Raw genomic sequence first — 22,338 nt, forward strand, 5'->3', positions numbered from 1 at the left:
CCTTTGAACCAAGAAATGCAGATAACCACTAAAAAAAAAAGAAAAAGAAAAGATCCTCAACTTACACACCCCTGAGCAGCACACAGGACATCGTAGCTGGTGCATTCAATACATAGAAAGAGCTGAAGGGCGCAAGCATGGGAGACTGAATGTGTACACCCAGCATCTATGTAAAGTTAGCGTGGTTGTTAAGCTGTGCAGTCCCCGTACTAGGGAGGCAGAGACTGAGGATCCCCATCAGTCTAGCCAAAGCAGTGCACTCTTGATTCCAGGAGAGATCCCGCCTCAAAAAGTAAGGTAGCATGAGATTTAAGGAAGGTGTCCAACACCGACCTCCAGTCTACACACACACACACACACACACACACACACACACACACACACACACACACACACACACACACACACACATCCTCTTCAGCACATGCACCTATACTTACACACATTTCTACACAAATAAACATGTTCAAATACACACTAAAAATAATAAAAACTGTGTGTACTTACGGTGCATAACGGTTTTTTATTTATTTTCTTGCTTGGTTTTGCAGTGCTGAGGATCAAATCTAGGGCCTTACTTATGCACACTGGACATTTGCTTTACCACTGAGCTACATACTCAGGCCCAACAGGCTGTTTTGAAATATGTCTGCATCAGGAAATGGATAAATCAAACCAATTAACCATTGCTTTATCACACGTGACATTTTTTGTGTAGCGAGAATGCTTAAATTGTGTTCCAGCATTATTATTTCAAGAATTATTACATTTTAAAATCATAGTCAGCACATAGCATTCTTTGTTTAGATGAAATTTCGTACGCTTTGACTAATGTCTCCCTACCATTCCACTAGCACTACCAGGCTGTAGTAATCACTTCTTGATTTTCTTGGATCCCACACGTAATTGACACTAACATGGGCATATATGCCAGGCTTATTTCACTAGCGTGACGCCCTGCAAGATGACCTGTGCTACCTCAGATGGCATAATTATTCATTTTTTAGGGCTGAAGGGTATTCCAGCCATCGATGGATGCATGTTAACTCCATGTTTTCTATCACATATAATGCTCCTCAGATCCTGGGGACTTCATTAGTTACATCCTATTGTCCTTGGGCATTCTCTTCTCACAGGCTTCAGCCTTTGGTTCCTTTTGGTTTTCAGTTGTAGAAGTTTGTCTCATCCACCCTTCGAGTTCAGGATTCTTTCTCAGTATATCCCATCCACTAACAAGAATACCAGGTACACCTTTAATCTTCAAGTGATCCCAGAGGCTGGCTGTGGTAGCACAGATCTCTAATACCAGCAGTCGGAAAGCTGAGACAGGAGGATTATAAGTTTGAAGCCAATCTAAACTATGCAGCGAGATCTTGGATCAAAAAAAAATTCTAGAAATACACAGATTACTACACCACTTTCCTGTTTTACAGTTTTGGATATTAAAACTAAGAATATTGATCAAGGGTAGTATTGCTTGTTACCTTGACCAGATCTATAATTACCTAAGAGATAAACTTCCTGATGTGACTACAAAGGATCATCTGGATTAGGCTAGCCTATGGTCCTGCCAGTAAAGGGTCATCTGGATTAGGCTAGCCTTTGGTCATGACTATAAAGGATTATCGAGATCAGGTTAGTTGAGTTGGAAATAACTACATTAACAGTTGACAGCACTGTTCCCTGGGCTAAGGTCCTGGACTGAATAAAAAGGAGAGCGCTAGCTGGCATTCATCGTTCTCTGCTTCCTGTCTACAGATACGATGTGACCAGCTGCCTCAAGTTCCTGCGGCCATGCCTTCCCCGAAATGATGGACTGTACCCTCAAACTATGAACCAAAACAAACTCTTCCTCCTTCTGATTGCTTATTGCTAGGAATTTTGTCTAGCAATGAGAAAAGTAATACAGAAAGTTGGTACTGAGAAATGGAGTCCATTGTAGTACCAGACAATCCTCAGGCCTTTAGAACTGGTGTACAGGAGGACTGTGGAGAATTTTGGAACTCTGACCTAGAAGTCTTTGAATGCTGCAAACAGAGCTTACTGAGTGATTCTCCTAGGATTTTGGAAGACAAGAATGTGAAGAGAAACATGAGTGGAGGCCCAACTCATGAGAAAAGCAAGGGCTGTATTCAGAACGGGGCTAGAGGCCATTTATGTGATATTCTGGCAAAGAGTTTGGCTATATTGTGCCAGTGTCTTGAAGACTTGAATAAGGTCGAACTTAAATGAACAGCAAGAGGCATACTGAGTGAAGATTTTAACTGTGGTCTAAGATGTGTATGAATACACACATCTTCAAATCAAAGCCAACACAAGATATAAATGTATAGAAACACAAAAAATGGACCATCAGAATTTCTTGCTATCAAAGTCTCATTAGTTCAGGAATACTTAAATGTTTCATGAAGGAGGAAGCATTTGAACAGGTAGCGTAGGATTTTAGCAAGTTGACACGATAAACAAATGAGGGAGTGGTACAGCTAGGACTAAACACAGTGAACCCTGAAACCAAAGCATATGCTCTTTCCATTACACAAAACTGTGACAGCAAGAGCCCATGTGGTAAGTCAGTGTGCTATAAAGGAGATGGGGACCATGGGTTACAGAAGAAAAGATTAAAAGGGAGAGTTAAGAACATGGAGAACTTTCGGTATATGTATAAGAAGTCTAGGATATTAAAGAAATCATTCCAAACCCTCAAATTGCCAATGGAGACGGCATTGTCCTTCCCTCGTACGTCAGAGCATAGCGAGTTGAGTGGTAATGTAAGCTGTGTGGAATCACAGAGCAGGAAGTGTGGGAGTGCTTGACCAGAACCAATGTTTTCTTTAATACATTTATTTTTAGCATAAGCCATTTTTTGGCATGAAACCTTTATCAGAGGCTGATCAAAAAAGAGCAGGCAACCAATCAATTCCACAGCTGAGTGAGTTTTTGGAACTTGCAAAAAGGGAAGAGAAGATTGTGCTATTTGACCTTTTTGGCCCTCCACCAGGACATCCTCTGAGAAACACTTTTGTCCGAAGAGTAGTAAGGGTCATCCTCGACTCTAAAATTGAGCAGCGTCTGGTATGTCTTTCTTAGTGTGTATGTCAGAGGTTGGGGGTGGGGAACCTGGTCAGGAGCATAGTTGAATTTAACTTCCACCTATGTCCTCTCTGAGATCAGTAGTGATATTACTTCCCTTGGAAATGGAAATTACTGCTTATACAGCTACAGAAGGCAGTCTGAGAATGGTCCAGTCAAAATGACCCCAATAGGGAAAAAGATTGAGACTCCTGTGTAAACCAAATATAATATTAGCGTATTGTTAAAGAATGATCTAGGAGTTGGAGAGATGCCTCAGTGCATGAACCACTTGCACACAAGCATGGAGGTGGGATTTCGGATAGCCAGAACCCATGTGGAAGCTGTCCCGGCATGGCAGCCACCTGTAATTCAGCACTTAAGAGGCAGAGACAGGGCAGAGCGAGATTGCTAGCTAGACTAACTGGAATTGGCAAACTCCAGGCTCAATGAGAGACCCTGTCTCAAAAAATAAAATGGGAACCAATCTCATGCCAACTTTTGGTCTCTACATGTATGCACATACATGTGCGTGTGCACACAGTGTACATTCGTGTACATGCGAACATTCACATATATATGCTACACATACATACATGTGCAGGAAAAAAGAATAATGTATATAAGCCAGGCCTGGTCATATATAACGAATTCCAACCACTCTGGATGCTGAGGCCAGACGAGGGCAAGTTTAAAGCTTGAATGGATATAGAATAAGCTCAAGGCTAATTTATACAACTCAACAAGACCCTGCCTCAAAATTAAGAAAAATTTAAGAGGGCTGGAGATATAGCTCAGCCATAGAATTCTTGCCTAAAGTGCTTGGGACCATATAGTCAATTCCTGGGACCACACCAAAGCACAGCAGTGTATATGAGAACACAGAGGGGGTCGACCCAGTGCTCAACATAGACCCAATGTGATAGCAGGGTCACGATCCTCATGACAGAACTGCTTTGAGGGCACTGGTTGTAAAGAATGATGTAGAAAGACCACGGACTCTTAGTTGAGTAAAGCTTTGCCCCTCATTTGGTTTTGGTTTCTTCTTGTAGAATCACTATTTGCAATTTTTTCAAATCATTTAATTTCTCAAAATAAATCAATGCTGTGAGTAGAATAAATATGTATCTCCCTGCAAATGGAGCTCTTCTGTAGGTGAGGCACAGCAGCACCCCTGTTGCCAGGAAACGCCTGCGTAGCTTCTCTCGAGGATGGCTTTTGGCATCAGAAACTAGGGGATAGTGTCTTAATGCTTATATCTACCAATGTTTTTTCCTCTGTTGAGTACCTAGTTCATGGAAAGAGCTCAGCCATTGAGATACAGCCTTAGCCCTCAATTATTTTTTGTCTGAATCTTTCTATATGCTTGCCCCGCCCCCTGCCTTACTGTTTAACTGGAAGACGGAAAGGTCTGGGGGAAAACTCAATTCCACAGGAGCCGTCTCCATTTTTAAGAGTTCATCAGACAATATAACTAATTAGATTGCTTCATCAAGGGCTGGACTCTTTCTCTGCTCCCTGTAGACTACTACCAGGGCTGGGATGGAGTCTCACCCGTTCTTCCTGGGCTCTTTGTATCAGGAAAGTTGAGCATCTGCTGTCTGTCTGTCCTTGCAGATATTTTGGCTGCCGGGTTTTGATAGAGAATATGTCAAGTACATGGCTCCCGGTTTTCAGCATGTGGGCCGTTTATGGTCCATTGAGGAGCTCACACAAAAGAATATTAGTATAATAAATGTCGACTATAAGAGACTGTTCTACTCTGGGTTGAGGTAAGTGTTTTACCCCTGCTCCTGGCATGCATCATTGCTGTAACATTTACAAATTATTAGTTCTACTTAGCTTCCTTCCCCCCTCCCTTTATTTGGTTTAATATCATCTTTGAGTCCTCTGCTTTCTCATTGCTTTTTCTGCCTCCCTTCTCTTGTTAATGAACATTTATGATGTGTAGATGATGCTTTTTCCTTGTACTCTAATTCCTTACCATTCAATCCTTATTCTAAAGATCCATTTATTATCTTACGTGTGTGTTTCCCTGGTGTGTGTATGTGCATATGTATAGTACCCACAGAGGCTAGCCAGGGGTATGAGATCCCCTGGAACTGGAGTCATAAGATGACTGTGAGCCTCCAAGTGGTTGTTGGGATTTGAACCAGGGTCTTAAGGAAGAGCAGGCAGTACTTTGACCAGCTGAGCCATCTTTCCAGGCTCTCCACACATATTTTTGCATGCTTGGTATATACGTTTTACTCTAGCCTTTGTAAGGTTGACTATTTAAGACCCCACATTTAAGTGCATCGTACAATATTTATCTTTCCAAAATACAGTATTTCCTGAGGAAGTGTTTTCTGGGTTTATCCATATTGGGGCAGCTAACAGAAGTTCCTTTTTAAAACACTGAATAGTATTCCATTGTATATAAGCACCACGTTTTCTTAATCCACTTCTTAATCAATTTTATGGATCTATTGGTAGGGACTTGGATTGATTCCTTACCTTAGCCATTGTGAACGAAGCTGTAGTGCGGTGGGAGTGAAAACAACTCCCTGAGCTGTGGTTCCCAGCATCCCTGGTGCTGCCCTTCTGCAGCGTCTGTCCTCTCCCCTGGCCTACAATCTTTACCCTGGCAAAATGTCTATAATGTGTTATATCAAGAATGAACAAGCTCATATTATTTGGGGACTAGTATATCTTTTCATTCATCATAATTCCGTTAAATTTTATCCAGGGCATTTATCTATAGTTTGTTCATTTTCGTTTTGACTAGTGTTCAATGGTGTGTATACCAAAGTTTATTTAATAAGTTGCTAGCGGAAGGATATCTGCTTGTTTCCATCTGTTTGCACACCGGCTTTCATGCACATATAAGTCTTTATATCAGGGATAAAATGCTCCAGATTTCAAATTCTTGGATATAGTAATTGAACATTCCTGCCAACACCATGACCCAGAGTTTCTGCATCCTTGGTATTGTTTGGTGTTGTCACTTTTTGGTCTTCTCTCTTCGGATAGGCATGGAGTGACATCTGTTTGTTTAAATACATTCTCTAAAGGCAAAGGATGCTGTGTTTACTTGCTCATGGGTTTCTCCATTCAAATTCCTTTTCTTTACCATTGAATCTTGAGAATTCTTTCCACTCTTTGTTAGATAGGGTTTGAAAGCATTTCCCTGGGACTGGAGGGATGGCTCAGTAGATAACAATAGTACCCAGAGTTCCCAGTGCTATGCTGGGAGGCTCAGAACCACACATAGCTGGATCTCCAGGAGATCTGACACCTTCTTTTACAGTCTATGGGCAATTGCACAATAGTTTCAGGCATGCACACATATAAATAAAAACAACAAATCTTTATAAAAGGGAGCACATTCTCCTAGTCTGTGACTCACTTACTGTGGCATTTCCATAATAGGTTGCAAGGTCTCCACAGAGCAAGAACAGCGTTTCCATTTGGAAGAGGCTGGCACATGAGCCCTTCCTTTAAGGGCTCTAATCTAAGAACTCTTTGCTCAACTCAAGAGCTGACAGAATTCTTTTCTTCTATGTTTTCTATAAGGTTGTATTATATACTCTATTACACATCGTCCTGAGCTCATTTTTTTAAGATTATTTATTTATTTTATATGACCACACTGTCGCTGTCTTCAGAAACACCAGAAGAGGGCATCAGATCCCATTACAGATGGTTGTGAGCCACCATGTGGTTGCTGGGAATTGAACTCAGGACCTCTGGAAGAGCAGACAGTGCTCTTAACTGTTGAGCCATCTCTCCAGCCCCTGAGCTCATTTTTATACAGTCTAAGGTTTGGTTGAGATTTTAATGTTCTTTTGGGAGAGTGCCTCCGGCCTTTCAAATTGTTGAAATCTACTGTTCCACTCACTTGCTTTGGCAGCTTTGTCCCAGGTTATTTGAGCAGATTTATATAGGTCTATTTCCGGAGTTTCTGTTTAGGACCACTAGCTGATGTGTCTGTTCTTGCTCTGGCCCCTTGCTGTCTTGATTACAGTAGTTTCATGCCGAGTACAGTGATTAATTCCCTGTCACTTATCATTTCTCCAGACTGAAGTCTATTTTTCCCAGCACATAGGAGACTGAGGATTGTCAGGGCCAGCCTGGACTACACAGTGAGTTTAAGACCACCTTGCACTGTAAGAGAGAGACTCTGGTGCTCTCCCCCTCCCCACTGAAGATTTGGTTTTCCTAGAGCTGTGCGTTCGCATGTGTGTTTTGGATCAGGTGACCTAACAGTGTTAAGAGACCTTTGTTGACCTTCTCTATGAGGCTCACATTAACCTCACAGATCAGCTTGGGAATAGCTGGCAGCTCTGTCCTGCTGGTTCTCCGGTAAAAGAGTGAGCATCACACTGTCAATTGGTTTCTTTGCTTGCTTCCATCACTGATTCCACATTTTCAGGGCTACCTCCTTAGTGCCTCCTTAAACTCCTTCCAAAGTACTTCATTTCCTTTGAAGTAATTCTTAAGGGAATTATGTTCTTAATTATAATTTCTACAGCTCTTATTCATATTTTAAAACATTGCATTTTGAGTTATAGTTTTAAACAGTACAAAGAAGTCTTTCTTCACTACTTTTCCCCTTTAAATTCTTTCTGAGTTATGTGACCTGTAGACCTTAGAGGCAGTTCTCACCTGTGAGCAGGGAGGTGGCAGCGCCTCCTGCAGAAAAGTGAGGTTATTATCTTAAGCCTCTGCTCTGGAGCACGGGGCTTGCCATGCTAGTGCGTGGCAGACTTGTACTTTCCTGTGTGACCACTGGGCCAGGCTTCGGAAGCACTTGGGCAAACACTTCACTTGGGCAAACACTTCCGCCTGGTCTCAGCCCACTGGTCGAGCAGCAGCCGAGGTGGACTTAGTGTGCTTTCTGAGAACTTGAGTTCGAAGTGACCCTGGCCTTGCTCTGCTAGTCCTTTGCTCATTCTCTTCCTTCACCAGAGATCAGACCGAGGAGTCCACTGACCTAGTGCCTTACAGACAGCTGGGTTTGTTTTCTCCCACCAAAGCCATGTTAAAAAAAAAAAAACAATACCACAAAATCCGTTATGTTTAAATGTTAAGATGGTTACAACACTAGTGTTTCCTTTTTCTCTCAGTTAATATGTATCTGTATGGAGTCTGGTGTTGAGTGAGGTCTGCATACACAGAGCAGGGTGGGGTTACAGCAAGTGAGAAAATGGTAAGAGAGCAGGTCATCAGAGCCAGGGTGGGCAGTGCTAGGGTAGAGTCCCATGGGACCCACATGCCCAAGATGACAGACAGTGAGTAGCTTGTAGAAGCAGCCATTCAGGAGCCACACTGGTTTTCTCAGTTGTAGTTTGAAACTGGCTGTGGTGGGAATATCTGCAAATTTGTAAATGTTGTAAATGTGTCTGTTGTTGTCCACCCCACCATGCCACCCCCAGCCATTCTTTCTCTTTTTCTCTTTCCGTTTTCTTTGTTTTAGGACATTTAGTTCACCAGAACTCTACTGGTGCTGCAGGAGCCAAAGGACTAGACCAACCTTTACCCCCGCTGAGCCCATTCTGTCACAGTAGATCTGAAGCTGTCTGTCTGTCTGGTGATTTAAGCAGTAGCTTTGCACAAATGTGGTTGTTGCCCTTTAGTTATGGAGAGTACAACTGAGTGGAAACCCTCTGTGGGCTCTGTTTTGTTGCAGAGATTATAAAAAGGCTAAAATCTACATCCATGTGTATGTCATCAATGAGCCTTGGCTCTTCTCGCTGGCCTGGTGTTCTAATGTCAACTCTGTGACCACAGACAACATTGAGCTCCTGAGTCAGCTTAGCCACCCTCTCTTCTTCATGGTGAGCTGCTTGCCCAGATCATTCTAAGCCTGCTGTGACTGTGCTTTCCCACCCCATGTCGACCCCTGTTAAGCTACTTCAGAATAGAGACACCTGTGAGTAATGAAAATGTGCCTTCTTCCTTACCAACCAATGCTTCTGGGTTCTTTATTTGCTGAATCTTTGCAATGCATTTTACACGCTGCAACTTAATCTCATTGGAGATTATTTTTATTATCCCCATAGAAAACTGGAGCTCACAGGTGTCTTGGTCCATGTTCTCATGATGAGTGATCTGTCTGACTCTAGGGCTTTGCTATTGCAGGCTTACGCATGCGCAATCACAGTCACACACACACACACACACACACACACACACATACCCACACACTCACACACACAGGGTCATACACACACTCACACACATATGGGCACACACAGGGTCATACACACACAGTCTCACATACACTCACACACTCACACACACACAGGGTCACACTCACACACACACTCATACAAACACAGGGTCATACACACACTCACACACAGGGTCACACTCACACACACACTCATACATACACAGGGTCATACGCACACTCACACTCACACACACGGGGTCACACAGGGTCACACTCATACTCACACACACTCACACTCCCCCACACTCACACAGGGTCACACACACACAGGGTCACACTCACACACACTCACAGGGTCACACATTCACACACACAGGGTCACACTCACACACTAGTGCTATGGTAAGAAGCCAGAGCCCTTTGTCTGTGAAGAGAAAGCTGTTTCTTGAATACAGTGCTCTTAAATCAACGAGTCAGCATCCAGCTGTATTACCCTGGCACCCTGGTGGGATTTGGTGGACCTGAAGACCTGGTTTGCAGCCTCTGCTAAATCCAGTCACTTAGTACCTATGGAGGGAGTTGTGGCTAGCCAGTTACTGCAACAGAGCCTGGGTTTCTGTCTGCCTAGAATGATTCGACTGAGCAGCATGCAAGAGAAAACAGGTTGTCATAAGGGAGTCTTGATGTGCCACTCATGCTAGCCTGAAACTCTAAGCCTCAAGTCATTCTCGACCTTTGTCTCCCAAGTGGCTGGGACTATAGACATACACTACGATTCCCACTAGGAAACAGTCTAGGAGCTGGAGAGATGGATCAGCAGTTAAGAGTGCTCTCAAGGGCACTTGAGCGCCAGGTCCTCTGTGATCCAGACAACGCCCAGACCTGAAGGGACCCGGTCAACAGTTCTCTGCACCCAAATCCCGTGGTAGGGAGAGCTAAACTTTTAGAGGGGCAGACACGCCTGGGAAGCCAGAAGAGACTACACTCTACCCACATTTCTGACTCCAGAGGAAAACACCTAACACCATCTGGGACCCCAGTGCCCGGGGGCTCAGGGAAAAGGGGGCACAGGCCCTCCTGGTTGCTGCCCTCTCGGAGAGCTCAAAAGCAGCCCCCCACGAGCAACTTGAGTCGTGGGACCACAGGTAAGACCAACTTTCTGCTCCAAGTGACCTGCCTGGTGGACTCAGGACACAGGCCCATAGGAACAGCTGAAGACCAGTAGACAGGAAAGACTACACGCCTGAAAGCAGAACACTCTGTTCCCAGAACTGGCTGAAAGAAAACAGGAAAACAGGTCTACAGCACTCCTGACACACAGGCCTATACGACCGTCTAGCCACTGTCAGAAATAGCAGAACAAGGTAATACCAGAGACAACCTGATGGCAAGAGGCAAGCGCAGGAACCCAAGCAACAGAAACCAAGACTACATGGCATCAACGGAGCCTAACTCTCCCACCAAAGCAAACACTGAATATCCAAACACACCAGAAAAGCAAGATCTAGATTTAAAATCACATTTGATCATTATGCTGGAGGACTTCAAGAAAGACATGAAGAACTCCCTTAGAGAAACGCAGGAAAACATAAACAAGTAGAAGCCTATAGAGAGGAAACACAAAAATCCCTGAAAGAATTCGAGGAAAACACAATCAAAGGTGAAGAATTAAAAAAGGAAATGGAAGCAATAAAGAAAGCACAAAGGGAAACAACCCTGGATATAGAAAACCAAAGGAAGAGACAAGGAGCCGCAGATACAAGCATCAGCAACAGAATACAAGAGATAGAAGAGAGAATCTCAGGAGCAGAAGATTCCATAGAAATCATTGACACAACAGTCAAAGATAATGTAAAACGGAAAAAGCTACTGGTCCAAAACATACAGGAAATTCAGGACTCAATGGGAAGATCAAACCTAAGGATAATAGGTATAGAAGAGAGTGAAGACTCCCAGCTCAAAGGACCAGTAAATATCTTCAACAAAATCATAGAAGAAAACTTCCCTAACCTAAAGAAAGAGATGCCTATAAACATACAAGAAGCCTACAGAACTCCAAATAGATTGGACCAGAAAAGAAAATCCTTCTGTCACATAATAGTCAAAACACAAAATGCACAAAACAAAGAAAGAATATTAAAAGCAGTAAGGGAAAAAGGTCAAGTAACATATAAAGGCAGACCTATCCGAATCACACCAGACTTCTCGCCAGAGACTATGAAAGCCAGAAGACCCTGGACAGATGTCATACAGACCCTAAGAGAACACAAATGCCAGCCCAGGTTACTGTATCCACCAAAACTCTCAATTAACATAGATGGATAAACCAAGATATTCCATGACAAAACCAAATTTACACAATATCTTTCTACAAATCCAACCCTACAAAGGATAATAAATGGTAAAGCCCAACATAAGGAGGCAAGCTGCACCCTAGAAAAAGCAAGAAACTAATCGTCTTGGCAACAAAACAAAGAGAAGAAAAGCACACAACATAGTCTCACATCCAAATATGAATATAACAGGAAGCAATAATCACTATTCCTTAATATCTCTCAACTTCAATGGTCTCAACTCTCCAATAAAAAGACACAGATTAACAAACTGGATACACAATGAGGACCCTGCATTCTGCTGCCTACAGGAAACACACCTCAGAGACAAAGACAGACACTACCTCAGAGTGAAAGGCTGGAAATCAACTTTCCAAGCAAATGGTCAGAAGAAGCAAGCTGGAGTAGCCATTCTAATATCAAATAAAATCAATTTCCAACTAAAAGTCATCAAAAAAGATAAGGAAGGACACTTCATATTCATCAAAGGAAAAATCCACCAAGATGAACTCTCAATCCTAAATATCTATGCTCCAAATACAAGGGCATCTACATACATAAAAGAAACCTTACTAAAGCTCAAAGCACACATTGCACCTCACACAATAACAGTAGGATATTTCAACACCCCACTCTCATCAACAGGCAGATCATGGAAACAGAAATTAAACAGAGACATAGACAGACTAAGAGAAGTCATGAGCCAAATGGACTTAACAGATATTTATAGAACATTCTATCCTAAAACAAGAGGATATACCTTCCTTTCACCACCTCATGGTACTTTCTCCAAAATTGACCATATAATTGGTCATAAAACAGGCCTTAACAGATAGAGAAAGATAGAAATAATCCCATGCGTCCTATCAGACCACCACGGGCTAAAGCTGGTCTTCAATAACAATAAGGGAAGAACGCACACATATACACGGAAGTTGAACAATGCTCTACTCAATGATAACCTTGTCAAGGAAGAAATAAAGAAATTAAGACTTCTTAGAATTTAATGAAAATGAAGGTACAACATACCCAAACTTATGGGACACAATGAAAGTTGTGCTAAGAGGAAAACTCATAGCTCTGAGTGCCTGCAGAAAAAAACAGGAGAGAGCATATATCAGCAGCTTGACAGCACACCTAAAAGCTCTAGACAAAAAGAAGCAAATACACCCAGGAGGAGTAGAAAGCAGGAAATAATCAAACTCAGAGCTGAAATCAACCAAGTAGAAACAAAAAGGACCATAGAAAGAATCAACAGAACCAAAAGTCGGTTCTTTGAGAAAATCAACAAGACAGATAAACCCTTACCAAGACTAATGAGAGGACACAGAGAGTGTGTCCAAAGTAACAAAATCAGAAATGAAAAGGGAGACTTAACTACAGAGTCAGAGGAAATTCAAAAAATCATCAGATCCTACTACAAAAGCCTATATTCAACAAAACTTTAAAATCTGGAGGAAATGGACAATTTCCTAGACAGATGCCAGGTAACGAAGTTAAATCAGGAACAGATAAACCAGTTAAACAACCCCATAACTCCTAAGGAAATAGAAGCAGTCATTAAAGGTCTCCCAACCAAAAAGAGCCCAAGTCCAGACGGGTTTAGTGCAGAATTCTATCAGACCTTCATAGAAGACCTCATACCAATGTTATCCAAACTATTCCACAAAATTGAAACAGATGGAGCACTACTGAATTCATTCTATGAAGCCACAATTACTCTTATACCTAAACCACACAAAGACCCAACAAAGAAAGAGAACTTCTGACCAATTTCCCTTATGAATATCAACGCAAAAATACTCAATGATATTCTGGCAAACCGAATCCAAGAGCACATCAAAACAATCATCCACCATGATCAAGTAAGCTTCATCCCAGGTATGCAGGGATGGTTTAATATACGAACTGAAAACCATCAACGTGATCCATTATATAAACAAACTGAAAAAACAAAACCACATGATCATTTCATTAGATGCTGAGAAAGCATTTGACAAAATTCAACACCCCTTCATGATAAAAGTCCTGGAATTCAAAGCCCATACCTAAACATAGTAAAAGCCATATACAGCAAACCAGTAGCTAACATTAAACTAAATGGAGAGAAACTTGAAGCAATCCCACTAAAATCAGGGACTAGACAAGGCTGCCCACTCTCTCCCTACTTATTCAATATAGTTCTTGAAGTTCTAGCCAGAGGAATCAGACAACAAAAGGAGATCGAGGGGATACAGATTGGAAAAGAAGTCAAAATATCACTATCTGCAGATGATATGATAGTATATTTAAGTGATCCCAAAAGTTCCACCAGAGAACTACTAAACCTGATACACACCTTCAGCAATGTGGCTGGGTATAAAATTAACTCAAATAAATCAGTAGCCTTCCTCTACACAAAAGAGAAACAAGCCGAGTAAGAAATTGGGGAAATGACACCCTTCATAATAGTCCCAAATAATATAAAATACCTCTGTGTGACTTTAACCAAGCAAGTAAAAGATCTTTATGATAAGAACTTCAAGCCTCTGAAGAAAGAAATTGAGGAAGACCTCAGAAGATGGAAAGATCTCCCATGCTCATGGATTGGCAGGATTAACATAGTAAAAATAGAAATTTTACCAAAACAGATCTACAGATTCAATGCAATCCCCATCAAAATACTAATCCAATTCTTCAGAGAGTTAGACAGAACAATTTGCAAATTCATTTGGAATAACAAAAATCCCAGGATAGCTAAAACTACCCTCAACAATAAAAGGACTTCTGGGGGAATCACTATCCCTGAACTCAAGCAGTATTACAGAGTTATAGTGATAAAAACTGCATGGTATTGGTACAGAGACAGACAGATAGATCAGTGGAATAGAACTGAAGACCCAGAAATGAACCCACACACCTATGGGCACTTGATTTTTGACAAAGGAGCCACCATCCAATGGAAAAAAGATAGCATTTTCAGCAAATGGTGCTGGTTCAACTGGAGGTCAACATGTAGAAGAATGCAGATCGATCCATGCTAATCACCCTGTAAAAAGCTTAAATCCAAGTGGATCAAGGACCTACACATCAAACCAGATACACTCAAATTAATAGAAAAAAAATGGGGAAGCATCTCGAACACATGGGCACTGGAGAAAATTTCCTGAACAAAACACCAATGGCTTATGCTCTAAGATCAAGAATCGACAAATGGGATCTCATAAAACTGCAAAGCTTCTGTAAGGCAAAGGACACTGTTGTTAGGACAAAACAACAACCAACAGATTGGGAAAAGATCTTTACCAATCCTACAACTGATAGAGGGCTTATATCCAAAATATACAAAGAACTCAAGAAGTTAGACCTCAGGAAGACAAATAACCCTATTAAAAAGCGGGGTTCAGAGCTAAACAAAGAATTCACAGCTGAGGAATGCCAAATGGCTGAGAAACACCTAAAGAAATGTTCAACATCTTTAGTTATGAGGGAAATGCAAATCAAAACAACCCTGAGATTTCACCTCACACCAGTGAGAATGGCTAAGATCAAAAACTCAGGTGACAGCAGATACTGGCGAGGATGTGGAGAAAGAGGAACACTCTTCCATTGTTGGTGGGATTGCAGACTGGTACAACCATTCTGGAAATCAGTCTGGAGGTTCCTCAGAAAATTGGACATTGAACTTCCTGAAGACCCAGCTATACCTCTCTTGGGCATATACCCAAAAGATGCCCCAACATATAAAAAAGACACATGCTCCACTATGTTCATAGCAGCCTTATTTATAATAGCCAGAAGCTGGAAAAACCCAGATGCCCTTCAACAGAGGAATGGATACAGAAAATGTGGTACATCTACACAATGGAATACTACTCAGCTATCAAAAACAATGACTTTATGAAATTCATAGGCAAATGGATGGAACTGGAAAATATCATCCTGGGTGAGGTAACCCAATCACAGAAAAACACAGAAATGCACTCATTGATAAGTGGCTATTAGCCCAAATGCTTGAATTACCCTAGATGCACAGAACACATGAAACTCAAGAAGGATGACCAAAATGTGAATGCTTCACTCCTTCTTTAAAAGGGGAACAAGAATACCCTTGGGAGGGAATAGGGAGGCAAAGTTTAGAACAGAGGCAGAAGGAACACCCATTCAAAGCCTGCCCCACATGTGGCCCATGCACATACAGCCACCCAATCAGATAAGATGGATGAACCAAAGAAGTGCAGGCTGACAAGAACTGGATGTAGATCTCTCCTGAGAGACACAGCCAGAATACAGCAAACACAGAGGCGTATGCCAGCAGCAAACCACTGAACTGAGAATGGGACCCCCCGTTGAAGGAATCTTAGGACTGAAAGAGCTTGAAGGGGCTTGAGACGCCATATGAACAACAATGCCAAGCAACCAGAGCTTCCAGGGACTAAGCCACTACCTAAAGACTATACATGGACTGACCCTGGACTTTGACCTCATAGGTAGCAATGAATATCCTAGTAAGAGCACCAGTGGAAAGGGAAGCCCTTGGTCCTGCCAAGACCGAACTCCCAGTGAACGTGATTGTTGGGGGGAGGGTGGTAATGGGGGGAGGATGGGGAGGGGAACACCCATACAGAAGGGGAGAGGGAGGGATTAGGGGGATGTTGGCCCAGAAACCAGGAAAGGGAATAACAGTCGAAATATAAATAAGAAATACTCAAGTTAATAAAGGTGGGGGAAAAAAAAGAGTGCTTTCTACTCTTCTAAAGGACTTAAATTTGGTTCCCAGCGCCAATATCAGGCAGCTCACAACTGCCCGGAAGTTAACTAAGTTCCAGGGGATTCAATGCCTCCCTCTGGATTCTGGAGACACCTGTACATGGTATGAGTAAAAAGAATCTTTTTTTTTTTTTTTGTAACGAAAAGTTTAATTTTGCTCCTTTGAACGTTAAGCCTTGGGCAGAAAAGCTTAAGAAAGACTAAAAAACACCAGCTTCTGTAGCATCAAGAATAACTCTGGGAAGGATCAATGAATGAGTAGAGGAAAAAAATTACACCAGAGACTTAAGAAATCCATGTGAATCAGTGCAGGAGCCAGAGTTCCCAGCGTGCTGGCGAAAGAGCTGGTCTTGGTAGAGATTGGAGCGGTGGGTGTGTGGGTCAAAGGGAATTACATATAATTCAGTGTTTCTGTAAAGAACGTTGATGCAGATCAATGGTGCCCGGGTACTAATTCATAGACAGTGGCATTGCAAATGGCTTCCCAGAGCAATGAGGATGTGAGCTCGATATCGGAGACTATGTTACAGAAAGAGAGCACAAGAGGTCAGTCAACCTGTACTGGAGTCCTGGGTCCAGGACAGACTCAGTGTGACTTCTCTGTAATTCCCACAGATGTCTGCCTTGAGAGTCAAGGAAGATGAAGAGCACGGCACACGGCATCTCTCGCAGATCCTTGCACGTGTGAGGGTGACTGTTAGAATAGCTGCAGGTAGTCTCGTCTGGCCCCACTTCCTACGGGCCCGCAGCCCACGTAGACGAGTGAGGGACTTAAAACCTTCCAACCACAGAGCGATCCGCCTTCGGTTGGTTCATGTTTTGCAGACACCAGGCTACTACTTGCTCATGTGGCTTTTCCTGGATGTTGCTTCTGCGATTATCATCGGCGTTATATTTTGTTATCACTGGTGAGTATGTATTTATAATTCTAAATGAAAAATCCCTCTAAATAAAAGTAATAAATGGGGTCTTACAGAGAACTGAGGAAAAGGTTGTTTTCTTCTGATACCTTCCATGGCAACGTGGGTTTAGAATGTCAGTCTCTCATTTCCTCTGGTCTGCAGCTTACTCCCCCCCACCCCAATCTTAGTTAGAATTTCATTACTGCAAAAAGTCACCATGACCGAGGAAACTCTTATAAAGGACATTTAGTTGGAGCTGGCTTACAGTTCCAGAGGTTCAGTCCATTATCACCATGAAGCATGGCAGCATCCAGGTAGACTTGGTGCTGGAGAAGGAGCTGAGAGTTCTACATCTTGACCTAAAGGCAGTCGGGAAGAGACTCTCTCTATGCGGGGCAGAGCTGGAGCATGGGACCTCAACGTCCACCCCCCACAGTGGCTCACTTCCCCCCAACAAGGCCACAACTCCCCCTCCAAGAAAGCCACACCTCCTAATGGTGCCACTTCCCCATGAGCCAAGCGTAGTCAAACCACCACACCCCATTTTCGAATAAGGGCTCTCACTGGCGCCCCGTCAGGAGTGCACCATGTATGGATTCAGTGCGCTCTGTTAGGCCTGGGATTGCAGCTATCCAAGCAAGGGCCTCCATCTCCCCTCCTTGGAAGAATGGACAGAGCAGGTACACAGGCCAGGAAGAGCAGGGTGTGGCCCTGGCTTTGCTTTTTAGTTGCTGGGTGACCTTGAGGGAAAAAATGCTTTCTCTTTCTGGACCATACTCGTCCCCCCCCCCCAGACTTTCTTTTTTTATTATTATTATTTTATTTAATTACATTTCAAATGTCCCCCTTCCCAGTCTCCCCTCCACAAACTTCCCTCCCATCCACCCTCCCCCATCCTCTACAAGGAAACTCTCCTACCCACCCACCCTCTCCCGCCTCACCCCTCTAGCATCCCCCTTCCATAACCATACTTTTTATGTCTGCTCAGAAAAGCACATTTAAGAATCCTTGCAGGACAAATGCTACAGGGTTTTGGTTTTACTTGTTTTGTTTTTGTTTTGTTTTGGTTTTACTATTCTCTGTGTGTGGTTGTTTGGGCTGCATGTGTGTCTGTGCCCTCCTGAGTGCCTCATGCCTACAGAAACCAGAAGATGGTGTCAGATTCCCTGGAACTGGAGTCACAGATGGGTTGTGAGCCACCAGGTGGGTACTGGGGATCAAGGTCCTCCAGAAAAGCAGACGGTGCTCAGAGCTGACGCCCGAGTCGTCTCTGCATCCCTGGAATTGTGGTTTTAAGGTGTGAGAGAGAACTAACAGCCTGGAAGAAGGATGTAAGTTCAGGTAGACTGTGGTTCTTTACATCCGTCATTCTGATTGGGGACTTAGCCTTTAAAGGGAGGAGACACAGGCCCTTCTCTCAGGTGAGAGCCTGGCTGGGTAATGCGTGTCTTCTGCCCATCGTGCTGTTTAAAAGAGGCCTGCAAGCTGACACACAGTCTGCTTCCTTCCAGGGTAAAAGAGCTGAGAAGAGAAAGGTGGCTTGAAACTACTGCATCTGCAGGTAAGGTCCACAGCCTTGCTCATTCCTACCTTTTTGTCCCTCCCATTGCCTCTAGAAGGCAGGGCCTGCTCTTTACAGCCCTGGTGAGAGCTGAGGGTGTATGGGGACTGAGGGTTGGGGATCAGGGAGAAGCAGAAACATTTAGTCCCCTTGTCCTTGAGTTCCCAACTGCAAACTCAATCAATCATCAGTGGAAACAAAAGTTCTGTTGTTGCTGCTATGAATCATGTCGTTAGGCCCTGTAAGGCATGCTGGCTGTGGAATACATACAGCTTATTCCTTTTTTTTTAAGATCCAATTGATAAGATATAATTGCCCACCTAAACATACAAAGCCCAGTACCATCCATCCCTTAAAACATTAATAACAACCTGTAAATACACAGAGCGAAATCTTAACGTTAGCCTCCATTGCTGTCCCTCGGCTCCTCCCTCTCCCCCTCCTGTCTCTTCCCCTCTTCATTCAAGTCTCCTCCTCTTCCTCCAAACTTCTCTCCCACCCATCCTTCCATCTCATCCAAAGACAGGCCTCCTTCTATCCTGTACCTGCCTCTCACCTGTATTTTACAAATTCAATGGAGAGAAGGTTCTGGTGAAGTCACCTGAGTCCTGAGTAAATGACTGTCCTTGGGGCAGTGAAATTAGCATCAAAATACAGAGAGCTCCAGGGCAAACCACAACATTTCCCCCTTTTTGTCTAGTTAAAAGACCTTTTCACTTATATATAAATTGAGTACAAGTATTACCATTATACAATTTATAAAACATATGATATACTCAACACCCAGTCCATCAGTTTTGTCCATTACCTAAAGCACCTTGTCATCTATTCTAAAAGACTATAATTCTATACCTGACTTATATCCTGGTTTGAGATCGTATGCCATCTGAAAAACCACTCTTCCAAATTTATTATCCTTCTCAATGCTAAACAGCTTGGGTTGTTTACAAGACTGCCAATCTTCAAACACATTAGAAATCTTTGAATGGCCAAATATTTATACACATAGGAAGTCTAACACAGCTTCCAGAACTGAGAGGTTGTAGAGACAAATCTCCACCATCACAGTCCTCTGTTAGCAACATGTGAGTGCAAGTCTTCAGCCTTCTGGCCCAAAATCAACTGACAGACTCTTGATGCAGATTTTTGAAGGGCTGATCACCCTATCTTAGCAGGGCTTATCAGTCAACTATTCTGCATAATTTGTCCTGTTTTGGACAGTATTTATTAGTCTGCAAATGAAACAGGCAGATTTGTCCAGTGGCTGTCTAGCCACAAAGTATTGCCTCACCTGGAGGTGAGATGTTCAAATTCTTCATTAACTCCATCAAAGGGTAACTCTTAGGAGCAGATATGTCTCAACAAAAGATAAATAACTTTAAATCTCAAATTTTGTGGACTTCTGATGTTTTTTGAAAACCATCTATCAGGGGTTGGGGATTTAGCTCAGCGGTAGAGCACTTGCCTAGCAAGTGCAAGGCCCTGGGTTCAGTCCCCAGCTCCGAAAAAAAGAGAAAAAAAAAAAACCCATCTATCTATATAAGACAATCTGGACTGTTGTCTTTATATCTTAATATTATCTTGAAAGTACTCTCACAAAGTCAGCCATGAACTTGCTATTTGGCCTTTAACTCACATGTGTAATCAACTCAGAAGTTTATAATGACATCAATAGAAGAACTGGCTCTAAACCTTGCACTTTTAAACTTTTTTGACAAATAAATTGTATACCAAAGCAAAGATATGATTTTAGCTTGATTACCAAATAAGATTATGACTGTACAACTCAATCTAGCTAATTCCTCCCTGTTAAATTACAATCAATTTTAAATTTGTCATAAAAACAACTTTAGAATAATCACTTTCAGCCCCCCAAAGTCCAGGGAATTGGGGTGATGACTCCTCCATAGCTTCTTCAAGCTGTACATGGGCATTGAGATATCCTTGGGGGATAGCGGGTAGGAAGAATGAAGCAAATGCTGTAGCCAATGTGTCCTGACTGGACCCAGCAGAAAGACCTTAAGACCAGGAATCCAAGCAGGCACACTCTGTAAAATACAACTCTCAAGACAAAAGTTTAGAATCGAGATATCTTGTTTGATTCTCCTGAATCAATTTTTTTCAGGCGGTCTACCTCTATCAAATATGATCAGTATGACTCTGTAAGGTTTCCAGAGCCCAATCACACTTCTTAAAAACACAAAGACAAATCTTTCTCCCAAAATACTGTTTTCCTTAGTCTGTAGCCAGAAAGGCTTTTATCTTGCTCTCTCTCCCAGGGTAATAAAACCATAACACTCAAAATCACACCCGTTATGAAGATTAAACAATTTTTAAAAAAGGAAGTAAACTAAACAATGAACCTGATAGGCTTTTGTATTCTGTGATATCAGGAAATTAACCCAAAATTCCCGTGGAGCCCATGTTAAGAGAATCTGAGCTTCCTGTTGTGGTAGATATCAAAACCACAAACCCTCACTAGCTGGCATCAATGAGTCATATGGCCTTTAACAGGGTAATTCATAAAATAAACCAAATACCTTCTATCAATTGATATTGGTATCAATAAACAACATATCAAACCAGGACTTTAGTCCAAAATATATCCATCTGTTAAGCTCTTTACCTGGAGCCACAGATTTTTATTTAACCTTAATAACTTGTAAATATCACAATACTCTACTTGGAGTCAGTGACTAATTTTTCCCTATCTAAGTTCTGAACCATGGATAAAAATCCCCACATGATTCAGGTAATCTCTGTACTCTCCTTAAAACAAACTTAAACACCTTCTATCAATTCCAATACCAATAAGCAACTTAAAATCAGGACTTTAGCCCAAAATATATCCATCTGTTAAGCTCTCTACCCGAAGCCACAGATTTTTATTTAACCTTAATAACGTCTATAATATATGTCTGCATTCACTCTGCCTGGTGTTACAGACATTTATCACAACTCTCTACTTGGAGTTAGTGACTAATTTTTCTCTATCTAAGTTCTGAACCGTGGGTGAAAATCCCCATGTGATTCAGGCAATTGCTTTACTCTCTTCTTTCTAAAAATAAACTTAATCACCTTTTAATAATACCTGTCATTAAGCAGTAGCTTGTCTAACTAGGATTTCAACCCAAAATTCCTGTGGAGGCCACGGTAGAAAGAGTATGAGTATCCTGAAAGACTTTCTAAACAACTTTCTTTAAAAAGAAGCTTTTAATCTTTAGCTCTCTGATCTGCCATTACTTATCACACGGCAGGGGTCCTACAGCCTGCCAGCCCAGGCTGCTTCCCTGTCTCTTTAAGTCCCCCCACCCCCGCCCATGCGCTTGAGAGATCACATGACTTAACATGGCGCCAGCCTCCTCTTACTTAAAAAACAAAACTTTCTCTCAATTCTTAGGACTACTAGTGGGTTCTAGCCCACAGGTTGGTTTGCCATCTGTTGTTGTTGATCAGTTTTCTCTGATCTCCTGGAGGCCACGTTGCGATTCTAGCTTTATGACCCATGTCAGCTTCCATCCTCAAAGGCAAGACAAGGGAATATCTTTCCAGTCTAATGACAATCTT

At 42.4% G+C, this 22,338-nt stretch overlaps 1 protein-coding gene across 4 annotated transcripts in view; it reads left to right on the forward strand.

Moving 5' to 3' along the window:
* Gdpd4 (glycerophosphodiester phosphodiesterase domain containing 4) overlaps positions 1-22,338 on the forward strand; it is a 109,153-nt gene that overhangs the window by 62,084 nt on the left and 24,731 nt on the right. For 2 of the 4 annotated variants that reach the window (NM_001432536.1, XM_087589435.1), the window contains 5 exon segments: positions 2,851-3,072; positions 4,687-4,841; positions 8,741-8,888; positions 17,134-17,216; positions 18,722-18,771. In NM_001432536.1, coding sequence (NP_001419465.1) covers positions 2,851-3,072; positions 4,687-4,841; positions 8,741-8,888; positions 17,134-17,216; positions 18,722-18,771 — 658 coding nt within the window. 4 annotated transcript variants of the gene reach the window in all.

The sequence above is a fragment of the Rattus norvegicus genome, chromosome 1 (assembly GCF_021556685.1).
Source record: "Rattus norvegicus strain SHRSP/BbbUtx chromosome 1, alternate assembly SHRSP_T2T, whole genome shotgun sequence".
Classification (NCBI taxonomy): domain Eukaryota; kingdom Metazoa; phylum Chordata; class Mammalia; order Rodentia; family Muridae; genus Rattus; species Rattus norvegicus.